The 18774-nt window shown below is 63.2% G+C and overlaps 1 protein-coding gene across 1 annotated transcript; it reads left to right on the top strand.

Moving 5' to 3' along the window:
- Nucleotides 1-274: 274 nt before the first annotated feature.
- Nucleotides 275-16905, top strand: LMBR1L (limb development membrane protein 1 like). Its single transcript, XM_077838957.1, has 17 exons — nt 275-346; nt 6986-7070; nt 10919-10955; nt 11376-11515; nt 11609-11712; nt 11797-11923; nt 12411-12479; nt 13316-13380; nt 13575-13650; nt 13785-13868; nt 14082-14158; nt 14312-14389; nt 14737-14810; nt 15013-15103; nt 15620-15686; nt 16015-16176; nt 16403-16905. Exons 1-17 carry the CDS (start codon nt 275-277, stop codon nt 16459-16461), a joined length of 1467 nt encoding a protein of 488 aa, XP_077695083.1. The 3' UTR covers nt 16462-16905.
- Nucleotides 16906-18774: the final 1869 nt, after the last annotated feature.

The following is an 18774-nucleotide window of genomic DNA, read 5'->3' as shown; positions in this document are numbered from 1 at the left end:
CTCGGCCTATCGGGTACAGCTCCCGTCCCAGCCAATGAGCAGCGGCCGATTCAACCTTCTGCAGCCAATGAGCCCTTCGCATGGCCGGCGTCACCCCGCCCCCGCGCCCCGCCGGCCTGGCCCGCGGCTGCGGGCCCTTTAAGAGTGGAACGCGGCGCGCCCCGCGCGGATACAGTGTAGCCAGCGCCGGGCAGCGCCTTAAAGGGGCCGCCGCAGCCGGACGGGCCGCCGCGGACTGAGCCGGGAGGCGCCCCCCAGCCATGCGGGGCGGGGAATGGAGCCGGCGGAGCTCGACGTGCTGGGGCTGCGGGAGCAGCTGTTCCACGAGCGGGTGCGGGAGTGCCTGGTGAGTGGGGCTAGAGGACCGGGGGCCTGAGAGGGTGCGGGGCGATACCACGGGGATGGGCTCGGGAGAGGCAGGGCCAGCCCCGTGGTCCGCGTCTGCTGCTGGCGGGGCACGTGATTGGGGGGGGCGTCAAGCCCTGGGGTGGGGGGAGCTGGGCAGAACAGGGAGGATGGAGGGTCCGAGGGGTCCTGCCTTGGTGGAGCCCTGGGGTGGCAATCATGGGGGTGCTGGCCAGGGCCCTTGAATCCCGCCAGGGGTTCAAGTCCCTGGCTCAGGTCGGTGTTGGTGGGGCTGGGAGAGGGGCTGGGAAGTGCAAGGCGAATGCAGCCTGGTCTGGGAAAGCGCCTGACTCCGAGTTGGAGCAAGAAAAACAAAACTTTTTCCTTCCTCCAGCCCCCCCCCCCCCAGCCCCCCGGCTTTGGTGCCCTGCCGAACACAGTCTGGGTTTGTAACGTGTTTCACCCCGAACCAGCATGTGAGGTGCCTGCAGGAGCTGCTGCTTTGGCCCTGCTGACATGCAGCTGCTTCTGGTGCGTGGCGTGGCAGGACCCCGACAGCTGCACATGCTGCCTGTTGGGATGGGACATTGAGAGTCCTTGGGTCAAACTGCCCAAGCCTCCATGTTGCCACCATCCCACCCCACAGAAAGGGGGAGCCTTTGGGAGCCCTAGGAGCAAAGAAGCAGCCAGGTGAGGCTCGGGTCTGAGTTACTGTGGTCACTGGGACTCGCCTTGGCCCCCGCCCTGTGCCGTTACCCCCGGCTTTGGACATCTTGCTCTTCTGTGACCATTCTCTCTGCTAGACACCTCTCCCTCTCCCCATGCCCTGCTTATCTCCCTTGGAGGCATCTTGATCTGTGGCTTCCTTTAAAGATTGTGCCCTTACTGAGTCTGTCAACCCATTTCCCCCAGCCCAAGAAGGGCTGCCCTGTGGTGGATCAGGGGAGCCACCCGTGGCCGACACCCGTGTCAAATATCACGGTTGGCCCCGTGTCAGTGGGGACCAGGCTGCACTCGGGTTCAGGTCACTGTGCTGCTGCGTCACGACAATATCAGCTGAGGGCTGTGTTTGGACACCTGATGCCAGCCGTAGCTCGGTTTCCCAGCGTCAGCTAGAAAGCAGGGAGGTCTAACAAGAAACTTTTTTTGGGACATGCCTCTGCTCCCTGGGCATCTAACCCATCCCCGTGTGGCTGGATATTCCTCACCCTTGTCCAAGTGGACTCCAGCCTCTGAGCAGGGTTTCAAGTGTGATAGCAGCGACCGTGATCTGCTTCGCAGAGAGAGTTAGCTGGGTCTTGTGCAGTGTAAGTGGATGTCCTGTGGGCACCGTTTCTGCACAGAGACTGGGCTTCCACGGGGTATTGTCCCCGGTACCTGAAAACATCTAGGCAGGTGAATTCTCCCTCCGCAAACCATGCGGTGCCACCTGGGAGCCCTTCTCCACGGGACAGTGCAGCAGCACCAGCTTGTACAGCTGGCACCAAGGTGATAGCTTTCAGCAAGATTGTAGCCAGTTTGTTTGGGAATTTGGACGCTCCTGGCAGGATCCCCACCTCCCTGGCCAGCTGCAGTCGTGAGTAGGAACATGCCCACTTGCCAGCAGGGCTCTGGGGTGAGGGGGAAAAAACATGCTAGAACCCTTTGACATCTGTGTCCTAACCAGCCCACAGAGACTCCAGCGTCAGCTGGGTGATGGGGGTTTCTAGCCCCTCCTCTGCCAGCTTCGGCGGCCCCTTGACTTGGGTCCTGACGACGCTGTGACCCTAGCTGTGTTGGGGAGTGGGGAGCCTTGGTTTCAGATGGCAGCCCTCTGTTACCCCAGGGCTCAGTCTTGCAGGAATCCTGGCTCCTGGCATTTGTACCCCCCACCCCCAGCCCCGCATGGTGCATTGGATGGCTTGGAGGGGGCCTTCCCGAGTGGAGGCCCTTGGGTCAGCTGGTCTGAAACAGCCCAGTGCTTGGAGCAAGGCAAACTCTGCTCCCGAGCCAACCCCGCACTGCGAGCTGTGCCAGAGAAACTGGAGCTGAGGGCCCAGAGGCGGGCAGCTGGCACACCAGGGCCCGGCTATCCTGCTTGGCAGGCGAGGGGGAGCGGGAGGGAAGCAGCTGGGTTTGTTTTTCCTGCTGAATTGACATCAGTTAAAGGGTTCAGGGCTGAAGACTTTCCCAGCCTGTTCTGGCGGATCTGTCTGCACGTAGCCAGCGCCTGAGCCCCTCCCGTTGGACTGGGATGTCCACATGGCTGCTGCTCCATGGGGGAGGGGCGCTATTCAGCGGGCTCCCCCCCCCCCCAGGTTGGTAAAATAATGTCACTTTATTAAGACTGAAGCACCTCCAGGCGCAGGTGGGTTGGCGTCAGCATGAGGGGACAGGGGGCACAGAACACCCAATGCTGCAGGGAGTCGAGAACCCAGGAGTCCTGGCTCCCTGTCCCCTCCTGTAACGCCTAGGCCATGCTCCCTGTCTGGGGAAGAGAACCCAGGAGTCCTGGCTCGCCTATCTCTTGCTGTAGCCACGAGGTGACGCTGGCTCCTGTCAATGGCGGGTCCCCCGAAGAGGAGCGTTGGTGGCCGGCTGTTGAAGGTGGCGCTAGTGGGAGCCGCCAGGTTCTGTGGCAGGCACAACCATTCATGGAGTCGTGGGGGCTGGTTGCTTGGGGGGGCCCAAAGGGTTGGGCAGGCCTGGCAGCTAAAGCAGGGCAGTGGCTTCAGGATCCCTGGGTTCTGGTTTCCCTGCTCTGCCACTGACTCACCGTGATACCTTGGTTGAGTCACTCGCCTGTGTGGGAAGGGGATGAGGATGCTGCTCTGCTGCCCTGGGTGGGGCGTGGGGGTGGAGAACCGGCTGGGATTGCCCACGATCCCTGGAGGAAGGAGCACTGCTCTGTTCGCCCTGGCCTGGGGCCCGTGGCAGGGAGGGAGGGGGAAGACAGAGTCCAGGACCCGCTCAACCCTTCCTGTCCCTTCCCCCCCGCCCCGCCCAAGCAGAGCCCTGCCTGGCTCTGTTGCTGGGGCAGCGCAAACTCCTTCGCTTGGCACAGCGACGGGGCGCTAACTTGACCTTCCAGCGCACACGCTGTGCCCTGCCTAAGACTTAGCAGGTCGGTGCCGGGGAGCTAACCCTGCCAGGAACGCAGGTGCCATGCACCAAGTGTCTCTGCTTAGCCCTTTCTCCCGGGGCTGTAGGCTGGGGGACCCCCCGGATCATTCAGCAGCTTTGACCAGGGTCTGTGCTCACGGGTGGGGGCAGAGGGGGAGCCCTTGTGGCCCCGTGTGGTCGCCGTGGTGCGCGGGCGCTGCTGAATGGCAGTCGCGCTCAGGCTCTGCCCCTCTCCAGCCCTGTCGCACATCGAGGAGTCCTACTGACCCCATCGCCCCGGGGGTGCTAAGGCATGCGGCGGGGGGGTCGGGGCAAGTCTGGATGGTGCTGAAAGCTCCGGGAGTGTTAGTGGATTTGCAAATGGCTTTTATTTCCCTGCATCCCCGCTGCTCCCGTCACAGAAACCCCGTTAATTCCTTTCCTGCCTGGCGTCCCTGGAATTCCAAGCTGGAAAAGACTTACCTGGGTCCCCCACTCCCTCTGCCAGTAGAAGAAGGGCTAGGGGCATGCAGGCCAACGCGTGTACCGGCCCTAAGGCTAGGGGCTGACGTGGCCTGCGGTGAGGGGAATGGGGCCTGGGGTGTCCGCGCCTACCGGTCCCTGAGGGGGGTATAAAGAGCCACGCAGAGCATTAGCTCCCTGCAGGGTGCGTGGGTGTCGGGGAGGGGAGGTGCTGCTGAGAACCGAGGTCACAGCCCTTCAGCACTTGCGGCTGCATCTGGGAGCTGCAGGCTGCTGCCCTTTATTCCCCGCTGGCTGCGCTCGCTCGCTCTCTGGCATGGCGTGATGCCCCGCTGGGGTGGCAGGGGAATTGCTGCGGAGCTGGGATTGCTGCTTCCCCTCAAGCAGGGCTAGGGGCCGAGGGATCCTCCCGGGGGGCTGAACTGGGGCAGAAGGGGGACCCTGGACAGCTCTCCTTTCAGGATCCATTGACCCGGAGAGGGGCTAGGCCAGGAAGCTGAGGCACAGCTGGCCCCTTCCAGCCCTCCAGAAGGCCCCCAGCCTGAGCCCCCCGTGCTGCATCCGAACCACCCTCCTGGCTGGACCCTTGAGCCGTCCTGTGTGGACTCAGGAGCCAGACTGTGCCCAGGGCTCTAGCAGCTCCCTGCTAGCTAAGCTCCTCTCACCGCTGCTCAGACCCACACTAGAGAGGAGGGAGAGTTCTCTGCTCTCCTGGGATGAATCTCTCGTCCCTTCCCTGAAGCTGTTGGCACTGATGGTCTAACACTGGGTAGGTTGGCTGTCCATGCAGCTGTCCAGTCCCTGTTTGAATTCTGCTAAATCCTGTGGCAGGGAGTTCCACAGGCTAATCAAGTATTGTGTGTTTAACAGATTTCCTTTGTATGTGTTGAACTGGCCACCCTTTAATTTCTGAACCCCTGTGTCCGAAGGATCCTGGGTAGGGCTGGGCTGCAGGACCTGCAGGGCCTTCCCCCACCTGCTCCCTGCTGGAGGTGCTGGCTGGCTCCCAGCAGCAAGAGAGAGGTCAAATCTGTCTCTGCCAGCTTCCAGCGCTGACCTACTAGAAGCATGTCAGGATCGGCGTGGCCCCGAGCTTTCAGGCGGGTGCGGTCTTCGAGGAGTTAACCCTGGGCCAGTTCTTAGAGAGCCCTAAATTTCAACCACCCAAACCTGAATGGCTGGGCGGCTGGCGGCTGCTGTGAGCTCCAGGCTGGGACGCCTGATGGGTGCAGCCCCCGAGACCAGCTCGTTGGCACTGCAGCCGCTGCGGCCTCTCTGCAGGGTCGTTCCCTTGGCCCGGGGAAGCAGAACCGGCCATGCTTGGACCCGACCTGGGTTTTCTCCAGCCGCTGAGTGCTTCACAGTGGTCGGCCTCTTCTGTAATTGGGGTTTTATTTTGCCCTGTGGCTCTAGGAGGGGCTGGCTTGCCAGCGGGGCGTGCTGCTTCTGGAGGGGTTCGGGCTGTGCCGGTGTCTAGGGAGTCTCCACGCCTGCTAGGGCACGATCCAGAGTGCAGTGGGAGTCGGCCGGCACTCTCCCGGCGAGCCCGGGCAGTCGGCCCTTCTTGAGGCAGGGCTCAGAAACAGACCTGGCGGGGGGGACAGGCGTGAGCTGGGGGGTGGGAAGGGTAATGAATTTGTGCTGATGCAACGAAGCCGATGGGTTCAGGTCAACCTTTGTGCCCGGCCTGTCTGACACACGCTGCGAGTGATCAAAGGTCCTTGTGTTCTCAAACGTAGCCCTGCTCTGCTTGGACCTCGGAGCGCGGCTCAGGGGCGGGTGAGCCGTGTGCCCGGTGCTGCCTGCCGGCTTCCTTCCAATCACGGCAAAGGCTCTAGTGCTGGTGACAGGCGGGACTGACCGCACCAGGCCCCGCTGCGTGTATAGCACAGGCAGGGGCTGGCCACGCTTCCCTGGACCCCTCGAAATCCCCCAAGAAGGGGCAAATTTCAGAGCAGGGGCATTCCATGTGGCCAGACATCCGCCACCAGACGTTTTCTGGCCTGCTTGGCATGGCCTGGCTTGGACCCGGCAAAGAGGAATGCCAGCAGTGAGCGTGAATGGCCAGCCGGCCAGCCCGACTGCCATGTCGCGGTTAGGCAGGCCCCGGTGACGCAAATTCGGAGCCTAAACACCTTTGTGGGCTCGGGCCAAAATGTACCCTGTTTGTTCAGAAACTGATTTCTCCGGCTTGCCCTGAAATTTTTCTGCCCCCACTATGCCCTGCTCCAATTGCCCCTGCAAAATGCAAACCCCACCAACACAATACCCTCCCTCCCTGCCTTGTCCTGTCCTGTTGCCCTCTGCAGCAAATACCCACGCGGGCAGGTTACGGGCTGAGCTCACAGCCAGGCCTCACGGGTCATTTTCGGGCGACGGACGCTGTGGAGCGGCAGGGCGGGGACGTACCTGAATAGAGCCCAGCATGGTGCAGAGTCTGACAATGAACCTGGGGGCATCCTGAGCCTCTCAGCCAAAGGAGCCCCAGAAACATGTCATGTGTGCATGCGTGGGGCCTCTGGGCCGCCGGGCTGGTCGTGTCCGCAGTGCAAAGGCTTGGTGCTGGGGGCGGCTGAACGGCTCTGGGGCTGGCCGCTTCGAGGGAGATTCCCTTGTGGGTCCAGGTCCAGACTTCTGAAAAGAGCCCCAGGCTGGCAGCTCTGGATTGGAGGGTACCTTTAAACTGGAGTTGTCATCCCCCCACCCGCCCCTTCTGCTCCGCTGCAGGAGCAACCTGCAAGGGCCTCCAGGCATCAGGGCGTCCCATTTCCAGCTGGCATGGGGTCAGGCAGAAATCAGTATAGAAACCCTGCCCCCAGTGCAGCACTGGGTATTGTGTGGCGGCAGGCGGGGGGCTGCTGCCCTGAGAGACACCCAGCGCTAGCTGTTCCTGGGAGGGGCACCACAGCTCGGAGCTGGGATTCCTGCCCGGGGGGTCAGCGCTTTCCCTGCAGCGAATGGGGGCGTGGGGGTGGGTTGAGGAGGGGAGGATTGGTGCGGGGGGGAATGGGGAGCACGGCGGGTGGGATCCAGCTGCATGGGCCACCTCTGACCCTCCCTCCCTCCCTCTCTGCAGATCTGCACGCTGCTCTTCGCCAGCCTCTATATCCTGAGCCACTTCGTCATAACCCGCTTCAAGAAACACACGGACTTCGCCACAGGTGACTGGCCTGGCTCTGGCTGCCCCCTCCCTGCACGGGGCTCTTGTTGAATTCCAACTCCAGGGCCCCCAGCAGCTTCCCCCCCCGCACACTGCCCCCCCCCCCCCGGGGCTGCTTGAGCCAGGGGCCAAACCTCCTGCAGCAGCTTTGCTGTGTGCTGTTTGGTGCATCCCCAGGGGAGACCCCGTCCTGCTGGGGAGGGCCCCCCTTGGTTTGTTTACATTGCTGCTGTGTTGCGGTTGCCATGGGCAACATCCCCCCCCCCCCCCGGGGATCTGGGCTCAGAGACCAGCATCTCCCGAGCGCTGTGTGGTGTCGTCACCATGGCGCTCCCCTCCCCGGGGCTGTGCAGCGAGCCCAGAGCCCGATGCTGGGGGGCCTGGGCGGGGAGCAGGGGGATGGGGCTGAAACGCCAGGCCCCCTAGGCAGAGCCCGTGGCAGGAGAGCCCCATGGTGGCCCCTCCACCTGACCCCGCACCGTCCTTGCCCTCCCTCAGGAGTTGTCTTACCAAGGGCCGAACCCGTCCCGCCCCTGGGGGTCCCCCCACCATGCTGGGGGCTGCGTGGCATGGAGCCAGGCTGCCCCGCATCCTGTGAGCTGGGGTGGGCAGGAGCCGAGGGGGCATCTGGGCACAGAATGGGGGAGGGGGCTGCAGGCTCTGTTGAGAGCCGGGAAGGGGGACCCCTCTGCCCTCCGCCGCCCCCGCAGCTCGGAGCGGAAGCTCCGCTCCCTGGGGGGAAGCCCAATGGCGAGGATCCTCACGCTGCAGGGTCAGCCTGGTGCTTGTGCCATGGGTGTCCTTGGCTGTGCCTTGTGCGTTGGGGTGGGTAGCGCATTCCCTGCCAACGGGGCCCCCTTGCACACGGCTCCCCTGCAGGGTCTGCGGACCCATGGATCTGGTTCCCCGGGGCGCAGACCCCCATGTGGGCAGGGACTCATGTGCTGAGGCCAGGACTTGGCTTCCACCGTGCCTGGCAGGGGGTCCCTGGGCTGCTCCCCACTGGCTTGGGAGGGGACCCACGTCTCCCCGTGCTGCGTGCACCCCAGCTCTCACCAAGGCCCTGGTGGCAGGCCTATACATCAATAAGAATTGACCCATAGGTTCTCCCCCCCCAACCCCCCCCGCCAATGCACATGTTGACCCTGGCTCCTCTGGCCACCTGCTGTCTTATCCTCCCCCCCACTATGCTCCTTTGCCCCCATAAGCCAGCCTGGGTGGCTCAGGGCCCAAGCATCTGGCCTGAAATCCAGGGGATCCCCCCCCACAGCACCATACACACACGGCCCCTGGGTTTCTGTCTCAGGTGGGCTGGTACAGCCACTCACGCTGAGGCGAGTCCGGAGTCCTGTCGTCCCCCACCCCTCCCAGCCCCATCTGCGTCTTTCCAGATGGTGCGTTTCCCAGTCGAGTGAAAGCTCCACTCTCTGTCGTGTCTGGTGAGGGTGGAAACACCTGGTGGAGATCCTGTCAGGAGAGCGCTTCCCTCTGAGCCGAATCCGGCCTCTGTGGGAGGGTGTGAAACCGAGCTCCTGGCCCGGCGGTGGAGATCCCGGGACCCTTTTCAGGAGAGTCGGGGTCTTGTGTCCGACACGCTGGCCAAATGCCACATCTGGGGAGGCAGAATGTGACTCCTGTTGCGGCCATTTCAGTGGGCTGCAGGATGGGCAGCGATGCTGTGGGCCGTTAATCAGCAGCCGTGCCCCACCCCAGAGGTGGCTGCTTTTCAGGCTGGGGGAAGCAATACCTTACCTGCTGTGCACAGAGGATGTGAGGCTTAACTGGTGTCTGTAAAGGACTTCAAACCTTTGGCTGAGAGAGGAGGGGGTATTGTAGTGGCTGGGGGTTGCCTTACAGTGCTAACAATGCCTGTGTACCCTGCTCCCCTTCCCCACTGCGCTGCCCCAACGCCCCTCCCACCCCCTGCGCTTGCTGGCTCTTTTCCATGGGAGTTGCTACCCCTGAGGAAACTCTGCCCAGAATAGCTCTCCTGATGGGAGCATTCCACCCTCAGCCAGGGACTCTGGGTGCCCTGTGGGGCTGGCCTGCCTTGGGGATTCCTGTGCCGATGTAAACCGCCAGTGTAGGGAGTGACAGTGCCCCGCTTTCATTTCGGTGCGCTGCCCCTGCTTTGGGGGTGCTTGGGGCCAGATCTGCCTGTGCAGACAAGCCCTTGGAAACGCAGAGCCAGCCCCGGAGCAGGAGCAGGGTTGCGAACTGCGGGTGCAGCTGGGGACAGAGTCGAGCGGGCTGTTGCAGCCTCGCTGCCCCACGCTCTGACTGCGTCGCTGGGCCGCTTTCACGCAGTTCTTTGTGCAGCATTTCTGTAGTTTTTACTGCTGCCCTGCAGCGGCCATGGTGCCGACCCCTGTGCCGTGTCAGGGCTGAAACGCCCGGCGCTGAGCCGCCTGCCGCACGGACGGGTTCCGGGGTGCGGGGAACGGCTGCCGGGGTTGGGGGGTTGGTGAGGGTCAGGGGATGGGAACTGGCTGTGAGTATTCAGCTTGGCATGGAGCCAGGCGGGGCTGGCCAGGGAACAGGGAGAGGAGACGTGTGACCTGAATACGGATGGGAGCTGCTGGCGGCTTGGTGGGAGCGAAGGCGGAGTGGAGATGGGGGAGGGGGGCTGCTGAGCCCTTTGTTAGGTGGTGCTGTCTTGTCACTTCCCCCCCCTTCCCATTTTCCCATCGCTCAGCCCCCCGCAGCCTTGGGCCGTCTCTGTTTTGACTCTGAGAAATCCAAGCCCAGGATGATTCTTGGGGGTCGGGGTGGGGGCTGCGCCCGGGCTGGACAGGCTGCCAGGCCCTGGGGGTGTCAGGCAGCCAGGTGCAGCACACGGGAGCCTGCCTTTGGGGAGACACCAGCAGGCACCCGGGCTTGTCTGAGTCACCAATGCCCCCGTCTGTGTGGCACGTGGATGGAAATCGATGAGCCCACGTTCCCGTCCCTGAGGTTACTCCTTTGATTGAACCTACTGGGGGTGCCAGTCACTGCTTGGAGGGTCGGCTCCTTTACTAAGAAAATGTCAAATAATCCCAGTCAACCAGATTTACCGAGTGTGAGCCAGATTAGTTGGCACAAATACGGGGGGGGGTGGGGGTGTAAATCTTCCCCGAGCCAGGGGTACAACCAGCAGTGCAGTGCTGCCAAGGTGTCTGTCTACACACACACCTGAGCCTGCTGCCATGGGCACAAACTCCCAAAAAGCCTTGGTGCCCTCTGAACCTAGTACTTCAGTTCCCGGGCACAAGGCTCTTGGAAATCCGTGCCGAGTTTTTAGCAACAATTCTGTCCGTTTGTATCATTGTCACAAAGCTCAGCACAGTTCTCTGCGTGCCCCCAGAACAAAAGCTTACGCGCAGTTTTTAATGTGGTTCGGTACAGAGATGCAGGGGCCATGGGCTCGCTTTAGCATAAACCTGGATTCTCTTAAAAACACATAATATTGGCTGAATAATTCTGGACATCCGGCTGCAGGGCAGCGAGGGAGGGGTCTGTCTGGGACAAGCTGCTGGCCTGGGTATTCTGGCATCACCTGGGACCCCCGCTGTGACCAGGTGCAGAGAGACCCTGCCCCCAAGCAGTGCCCATTTCCCATAGGCGAGGCAGAGGCCCCTTCTCCCCATCTCAGAGCTGGGGGCAGAGGGGCTTCGCCCTGGGCCTTGCAGGAGTCTAGCAGAGCCGAGTCCCGGCCTGGCAACCCCCGGGCCACGAAACCTCCCGCCCCACCCATGCCACAAAACCTTGTTGTGGCTCTTGGCCGAAGCTTCCCCGACTCTGTCCCGTGAGGTGTAACGAGCGTGAGGGTCTCTGCTGAGCTAACGGCTTTTCTCCCCCATCTCTCTGCAGTTGAGGATGACGAGGATGCCGCTGTCGACAGAATTGCGTAAGCTCCTGGCTGTCCTTCGCCCCTTCCCGTATTGACGCATTTCCCCCCCCCAGCGTGCTGGGACAGGGCAGGTTTGAGGATTGTAGGTTGAGCAGGGCGATGGGGCTCAGGACTCCTGCGTTCTCTCCCCAGCTCTGGGGGGGGCAGCGGCTAACACGTCTCTCCCCGAGGCACGTGCTGGTTTGAGTCTCGCTGAGCTGCTCCACACGCTAAGACCGGGCAGAACTCGCGTCACCGGCTGCCTCGGGGCGAGGCGCGGCCGGCACTCACCCCTGGGTGCTGCCCGCTCACATTCCAGCCACGGCGGGTCCCCTCACGTCCCGCTGGCTTTGCCCTGCGCCCTGGGGGCCGTTTGGGAGGCTGGCCGGGGAAGGGGTGGAGGAGCCAAGCTCATGCTTGCCCCCCGCCGCCCCGCAGGCTGTCGCTGTGTACCTTCACGCTGGCCGTCTCGCTGGGCGCCCTGCTGCTGGTGCCCTTCTCCATCCTCGCCAACGAGGTTCTGCTGCTCTTCCCGCACAACGACTACATCCAGTGGCTGAACGGCTCGCTGATCCACGGTGAGCGCCCGCCCCGCCCTGCCCCGTCCCGCCAGCCCGGGCATGGCCCGGGGGGCTGGGCTCGGGGGGGCTCACCTGTCCGTCTCTCTCCAGGCCTCTGGAACCTGGTCTTCCTCTTCTCCAACCTCTCCCTGGTCTTCCTCATGCCCTTCGCGTATTTCTTCACCGAGGCCGAGGGCTTCGCGGGATCCAAGAAGGTACCAGCTGCCGGGTCTGTCTCCCCCGCTGCCCTTGGTGCCACCCACGCCGTGTTAAATTCTCCCCCCCCCCCCCCCCGGCAGGGCATCCTGGCTCGAGTCTACGAGACCTTCGTGGAGCTGCTGCTGCTGACCCTGCTGGTGCTGGGAATGGTCTGGGTGGCGTCAGCCATTGTGGACGAGGACACGGGCAGCCAGGAATCCCTCTACGGCGAGTGGCCGGGCAGCGCAAGCTCCCCACGGGGCGGGGTGGTGATGGTGGGAGGGGGGTTGCATGCTCTCAGACGGAGGGACAGGTCTTCTGGGTTCTCTTCCCAGCTCTGGGAAAAGGGAGTGTGGTCCAGGGGCTAGGGTCCAGACTCCTGGGTTGAATTTTTCATCTCTGCCAGTGGCTTGTTATGAGGGGGGCAAAACTCTGCCTTGCCCCATGCCTCAGTTTCCCTATCTGCACAGTGGGGTGATCGGTACCCAAACCCCCTTGCTGTGATGCTCTGGAGTGACAAGCCTTATCAGACGTGCTAGTTAATGTCCTCCCCCCCAGCCCACCCATACCCTGCTCCGGTGGGAGTGACCATCTCCTGCTGAGTGCCACGGACTCCCATTCCCGGCCCCCTGCCCAGCCCTGGCACCGAGGGTCTTCTGGGCCCCATGGCTTACCCCAGCCTGGGTGTGTAATGTTAACCCTCTCCTCTCCACAGACCTGTGGGAATACTACCTCCCCTACCTCTACTCCTGCATCTCACTCTTTGGGGGGCTGCTGCTGCTGTGTAAGTGGATGGTTTGATTTCTTTGGGGGCTGAGGGGGGATCTGTGGGGTCCAAGCCGAGTTTCCAGCCCTCCCCTGAACAAATGCAAGGGGGCAGGCTGGCCGTATGGTTCCTGGCTTCCGTTCCTGTGTGACACAGACTGCTCGGGTGACCTGGGGGGAGTCTCTGATGAAATGGGGCTTGCGTAGTAAGACTGGGAGCTTTTTCGGGGTGGAGTCTGTCCTTTCCTCCAAACAAAGGCCCATGCAAGCCTCTGTAGCCAGACTCTGCCTCCAGCCCTGATCCGTGCGTCTCCTGCTTGGTCTGGTGAACATTTTCCAGGAGCTTCCGAGCTGGCTTTGGTCTGGAAAAGTCTGAATGCAGGGGCTGGAATTCAGGATCTTCCTCCCCCGCCCCCCCCGCCCTGGATAACCTGTTGGTGGATTTTCCTGTCAATCCCTTTTGGGTGGTGCCGGGGTCTCCCTGACGGACGGGCTGATGCCAGGCCAGGTACCCACAGGGTGGAGCATGCTCCTGGGGGGGCAGTGTGGCCCCCCCGCCCCCCCGGACACCCTGCCACGCCTCATGGCCACAGAACTGAGCGACTGTGTTCATCAGAGGTGTCTCCCGCTGCTCTCGGAGCCCGATGCGGGTTCGGAAAAGAACTGTGGGAGGGGGGCTGATTTCAGGGCAGGGACCTCTCCAGCTCTGGGTGCCGAGACCATGAAGGCCCCAGGCTTGAACCCGCCCCACTGGCAGACACAGAAAGGGCCGGATCCCTTTGGTTCCTTTTGCCAATAGAAGGGGGGGCCGGTACCTGTTCTCACCCTCCTCCTGTGCTCTCTGCCCCCCTGCAGTGTGCACGCCTGTCGGCCTCTCCCGCATGTTCACCGTCACCGGGAAGCTGCTGGTCAAGCCCAGGGTAAGGCTCCCTGTTCCTGCCCTGCCCTTGCCCCATCTCCTGCGCCCCCGCCCCCACCGGGGGACGCTGAGTGGAGAGGTTAACCCCTTGTTTGCTGGGGTCGAGCCCACCGTGGGGGAGGGATGGGGTGTTGCTCTCCCAGCTGTGTGGTGGCTAACGGGCGCCGTGCTCTCCCTCTGTCGTCCCCCCTGCAGCTGCTGGAGGATCTGGACGAGCAGCTGAACTGCACAAGGTTCGAGGAAGCCGCCCTCTCCCGCAAGATCTCTGCCAGTGAGTGTGTCCCCCATGCCCCGCCCCGGGTGCTGGAGGGGCGTGATCCCGGCTCACTCCAACGGGCCCCTTCCCGGAGGGGCTCAGCCCCCCCCATCCCCCAGTTCACCCCTCGGGACTCTCTCCTTCTGCAGGTCCCACCTCCTGCTGGCTGAACTTGAGCGCGGCCATGCTCCAGGAGCAGTTCCTGGCCATCCAGAGCCGGAGACTGGCGCTGGGTAAGGAGCGGGGCTGGGGAGACAGAGAGCTCGGGGCAGGCGGGGGATGGAGTGGGACTCCTGGGTTCATTCCCCGCTTGCTGGGTGGTGAGATCAGCTGGATGCTCTGATCTGGGTGGGGGAGGGGAGGGGGGCAGCGTTCATTCTCAAGGGGGCAGGTGGGGGAGCCTTGACCACTTGCTCACCCGGGGCGTGTCCTGTGCTTCCCGGCAGAGCTGCGGCGCTGTGTCTCGCCCTGGCAGCGGAATCTGGGCTACCCCCTGGCCATGCTGTGCCTCCTGGCGCTGACGGTAGGTGCTGGGGGGGGGCCTGCCTGACGTCTGTGCCTCAGTTTCCCTGCTTGTTGGGGATGGGGGGGGTTATTCTCTGTGAAGCTCCCTGGGGAAGGACCCCCAAGGGTGCGGGGAGGAGGCCGCACTGACCTCCCTTCTGGTCCTTCCCAGGCCATCTCTGTGCTCGTGGTCTGTTTTCACACGCTGGAGCTGTTGCTGGATGATGCTGCGATGCCGCGGGGGATTCAGGTACCGCGGTGGGGGGTCTGAGCTGAGTTTAACCCTTCCCTCTCTGCCATGGGCCCATGCATGGGACGAGTTTGCTGGGTCTCAGCCCAGCTCCCAATAGACGCACCATCAGCAATGGGGAGACCCAGCTATCTAGCCCCCTACCGGGCCTCTCCAGGTCTGGGGGTTCACCCTGCACTGCATGGTCTGTGCCTGCCCCATGGATCCATGCGGGGGGAAGTGCTCACCAGGTGACAGCGTGAAGGGGCTCTGGGACATCCTGGGACATGAGCCCAGAGCTGGCTGATCGGTTCCTGCTCCAATCTGCCCCCCACACCGACCCTCTTCTCTGCTCTCTCTCCCTGCAGGACGCACCCCTGGGGCAGGTCTCCTTCTCCATCTTTGGGTCCTTTGGTGCTGCCCTGCAGGTGGTTCTCATCTTGTATCCTTGGGATGTGCAGCCCCAGCCCCTCCGTCTGATCCCTGCAGGGGGGCTGCTCTCTCTGGGGCAGGGCCTGGGTTTGCTAGCCCAGTCCCCCCTTCCCTGCCCCTCCGTGCCCCCATCCCAGTCCCTGCATCAGCTCCCTGGGCCCAACAGATTCCACCCCCCCACTCTGTTATTCCTCCTTAACCCCTGGACTCAGCTATCTGATGGTCTCCTCCGTTGTGGGCTTCTACAGCTCCCCCCTGTTCATGAGGCTGCTCCCCGTGAGGCAGGATACCCCCATGACCAAGGTAAGTGGTACCTGCCCCTCCGCCACCAGGTGCCCCCTGCCTCCGTGCAGCCAGAGCCGCTTACTACCCGCATGGAGCCACTAGGGACCACGGTGTGGTGGGCCCAGCACCAGGGCTGCACTCAGGACGCCTGGGTTCTATTCCCAGCCCTGGGGGCGGTTGCATTGCATCATCTCGCCACACGAGGGCGCCATGGCTCCGGTGCCAGGCTGGATGGGGAAAAGCCTAGCTGTGAGCTGCCCCGTCAGATGCCCCCCAGTTAGACATGGATGCTTAGCGGGAGCCCCCAGCCTGACCCAGAGCCAGAGTCCAGCTGGGGATCTTGGTTCCCTAATTCCAGGGGTGGGGCCGCTGATCCTGGCCAGAGGGGCTCGCAGGTGTCTTGTGGCTCGCTGGGTGGCGGATACGGAGTTGTGGCGGTGTTCTGGGGGGCGGGAGGGGTCCTGTGCCCACACGTGGGGGGGAGGGGGAGTCTGGCTCCCAGGTTCAAGGCCTGTCTCTTCCCCCTCCGCCCAGATCATTGGGAACTGTGTGTCCCTGCTGGTCCTCAGCTCCGCGCTGCCCGTCTTCTCCAGAACGCTGGGTGAGTCTCCTGCGGCCACGCTGGGCTCTGGGGAACTGCGCGCCCCTGGGGCGGAACTGAGTGGCTCCCGATACGCACACGCACCCCTGGACTGGGCCAGCAGAACTGCCCTATCCTGGGGGCCCATCCCGTTGGCCAGGGGCTGGAGCTCTGGAGCAGCCGCTTAGGGGCTGTAGGTTGGGATTGAGGGGCATAGGCATGGCTGGAATAACAAGGGGCTGTGGGTCAGGAAGGGGGGTGTTGGGGGAGCCCAGGCCTGGGGCTGCAGGGGGAGGTACAGTGGGGTCCGGCCCCACTGAGGGGAGCGCTCAGCCTCTCTCTCTTGCAGGAATCACGCGGTTTGACCTCCTGGGCGACTTTGGCAGGTTTAACTGGCTGGGGAATTTCTACATTGTTTTCCTCTACAACATGCTCTTCGCTGCCCTCACCACACTATGCCTGGTGAAGAAGTTTACATGGGCCGTGCGGGCCGAGCTCATCCGAGCCTTCGGTGAGTCCTGGGCCTGCCGCCTGCACCCGTGGGGGGAGCTGGTCCCCGGGCCAGGGAGCCTGGTGTGTCCGTGTCACAGGCCTGCAGGGCCCTGGGGGAGGCGATTTGCCGGTGAGCCAGGCCTGTGGGTGAATGGGCCCCTGGCCCCAGCCCAGGCTGCCAGCAGGGGGATGGACATGGAGGGGAAATGTCACCATGGCCCCTAACCGGTGTCTCCCCTGGCCAGGTTTGCACAAGCTGCCCCTGCCCGTGACGCGCACCCACCAGCCCAGCAAGCTCTGCTAGGACAAGTCTGGCCCCAGCCAACGACTGGGAAATGGGGGCTGCTGCGGCCCCTCCAGGCCGTGGGGCGGGGGGCAGCCCCCGCCCTGACTCGATGGATTTATGTGTCTCCTGCATTCTGAGCCGAAGGGGCGGGGCCTGGCTGACTCCGCCCTCGTCTGCTTCCGCCCAATGGTCTGCTGGCGAGAAGGGGCCGGTATCCTCCTGTGGTGCGGATGCTGGGATGGGCCCCCCCTGCATTCGATCCCCAGCGGGGGAGACGGGAGAATTCTCTGCTGGGACTGCTGCTGAGCCGTTCCCCCTCCCCCCCCTTCAGTCCTCCCCCCACTGCTGCAGCCTCCTGGGGGGGAAGGCAGCTCCAGGTACCCTGCAGGAAGATGTCGGGGACTATAATGGGAGCTGTTGGCCAGCAGGGGGCGCTGTGGGGGGCAGGGCACTGGCTGTGGGGCAGCTCCCTGCAAGTCCAGTCCCAGCAGGGGCCGCTGCGGGGAGCGGGGGTTTAGCAGCTGCAGAAGCTGCCTCACTAGAGTTGTTGCCCCGAGCCCCCCAGGGCCTGGCCCTGCCCCGTGCAGACCCCCCGGCGCCACGGTTACATACCTCACTCAAGCACGCTAGGCGGCCATGGGCCGCGCATTCGTCTGCTTCGCTGGCTGCGTTTTCTGTGTGGGCATTTTTTTTTTTTTTTTGAACAGCTGCTGCCCTGATGTTTTATGGGTGAAAGACCCCCCCCTGCTCTGAGACCCTCCCCACTCCCCTCACCCAGTGAGCTCAGCCCCTCCCTGCTCTGTCTGCCTGCCCCCCTTAGCCCCAGGCTGCTCCTGTCTCTCTGACACTAAGTGACTTAGGACAGCCTTCAGCTGAGCAGGGCTCCCAGGTGGGGCAGGGACCCAGGGAGGTGTCGGTGGGGGTGGGGGGGGTTTCTGTTTCTCACCCTGGGTTGTAGGGGGAGGAGCTCTGGCTACAGACACCCCATAGCCAGCACGCTCAGGCTGGTGCCTGATCCTGCCTCTGAGGGGGAGGAGGTTGGGGGGGGGAGAATGTATTTGTGTGTGCGGGGGGAGGCTGTAAATGTCAGTCCCCCCCGGGATTAACATTGGGGTAGGGGGACAAAGCTGAAAGGGGTGTGGGCCAGGATCTCCAGTCCTTCCTGCTGTGTTCCTGCCCTGAAGCATGGGAGCCTAGGGCAAGCTTTGCTTTGTCTCATGAGTGTGTCAGGTCTCTGCGCTGTCAGCTGATAGTGACAGTGCAGATCAGCTGTCAACTGCTGTGTGTGTTTTTTATTTAAATAATAAAAAGTGTCTTTTAATACATGGTGGGAGGCTAGTGGCTTACAAGACACCAGCTCCGTCTGTTGAAATTCCTGATGGGAAATGTGCTTCCCAGCTCCTGGAGTGCTGTGCGGGCCTGCACACGCCGGCTGCTGCACCTGGACACCCCTGTGCCTGCCCCTTGGTTTCCTGCTGCTGGAGCTGGGCACAACTTGTTCCTCCCCCAGGTGCTGGGGCATGTGCAAAACTGCACCCACCCAACTCTGGGCCTGCCTGAGCTGTTGGGGGAAGCTGGGGCTGGTGCAGCGGGAGCAGGCTCTGCTCTCTGGCGTATCCAAATGGGTGTGTGAATATACACTCACAGCTTCCCTCCTTCCCCCACCCCATCCTGGAAGGTGCCACACCCTGGCTGACTCCCCCTTTGCTTTTGGGTATAATTACCCCTTTTCCTGGCTGTAGCGAACGAGCCTCTTCCACCCTCCCCCCAGCCCTGGGCGAGGCAGCAGAAACAGAGTCAGGGCAAAGGTGAGGGCTGGGCTGCTGGGTGGGCTCCTGGCTTTCAGGGGCCCCTTTTCCCTGCTCTCCCCCCACCCCCGTGCCCATAGAGAGAGTCCCTGCAGGGTTCTATGGGCCAGAGGGGGCCCAGGCTGGGCTAGAGCACCAGCAGCAGCTCCAGGCTAGCTGAGAAGGGGGGCAGGCGATCTGTCACTGGGCGCTTCGGGCCTCTAGGTTGGGATTGAGGGGCAGCAACAGAGCTGTGGGGGAAGGGAGACCAAGGGGGGCTGTGGGTCAGGACTGCAGGGGGGAAGGGAGCCAGGGGTGCCATGGACGATGACTTGTTCACCTTTCAGCCCAGCTCCAGTCTGCTCTATAGGCCTCTTGGGTCCCTAGCCCCGTGCGCCTTTTGAACATCAGAGGGGGTCAAACCCAAGGTCCATCCTGCCCAGTGTCCTGTCTGCCGACAGTGGCCAGGGCCGGGGCTCCCAAGGGAACGAACAAAACAGGGAATCCTCAAGTGATCCATCCCCTCGCCCATTCCCAATCTCTG

The sequence above is a fragment of the Eretmochelys imbricata genome, chromosome 20 (assembly GCF_965152235.1).
Source record: "Eretmochelys imbricata isolate rEreImb1 chromosome 20, rEreImb1.hap1, whole genome shotgun sequence".
In the NCBI taxonomy this organism is placed as follows: Eukaryota; Metazoa; Chordata; order Testudines; family Cheloniidae; genus Eretmochelys; species Eretmochelys imbricata.
This window is presented reverse-complemented; position numbering and strand designations above follow the sequence as displayed.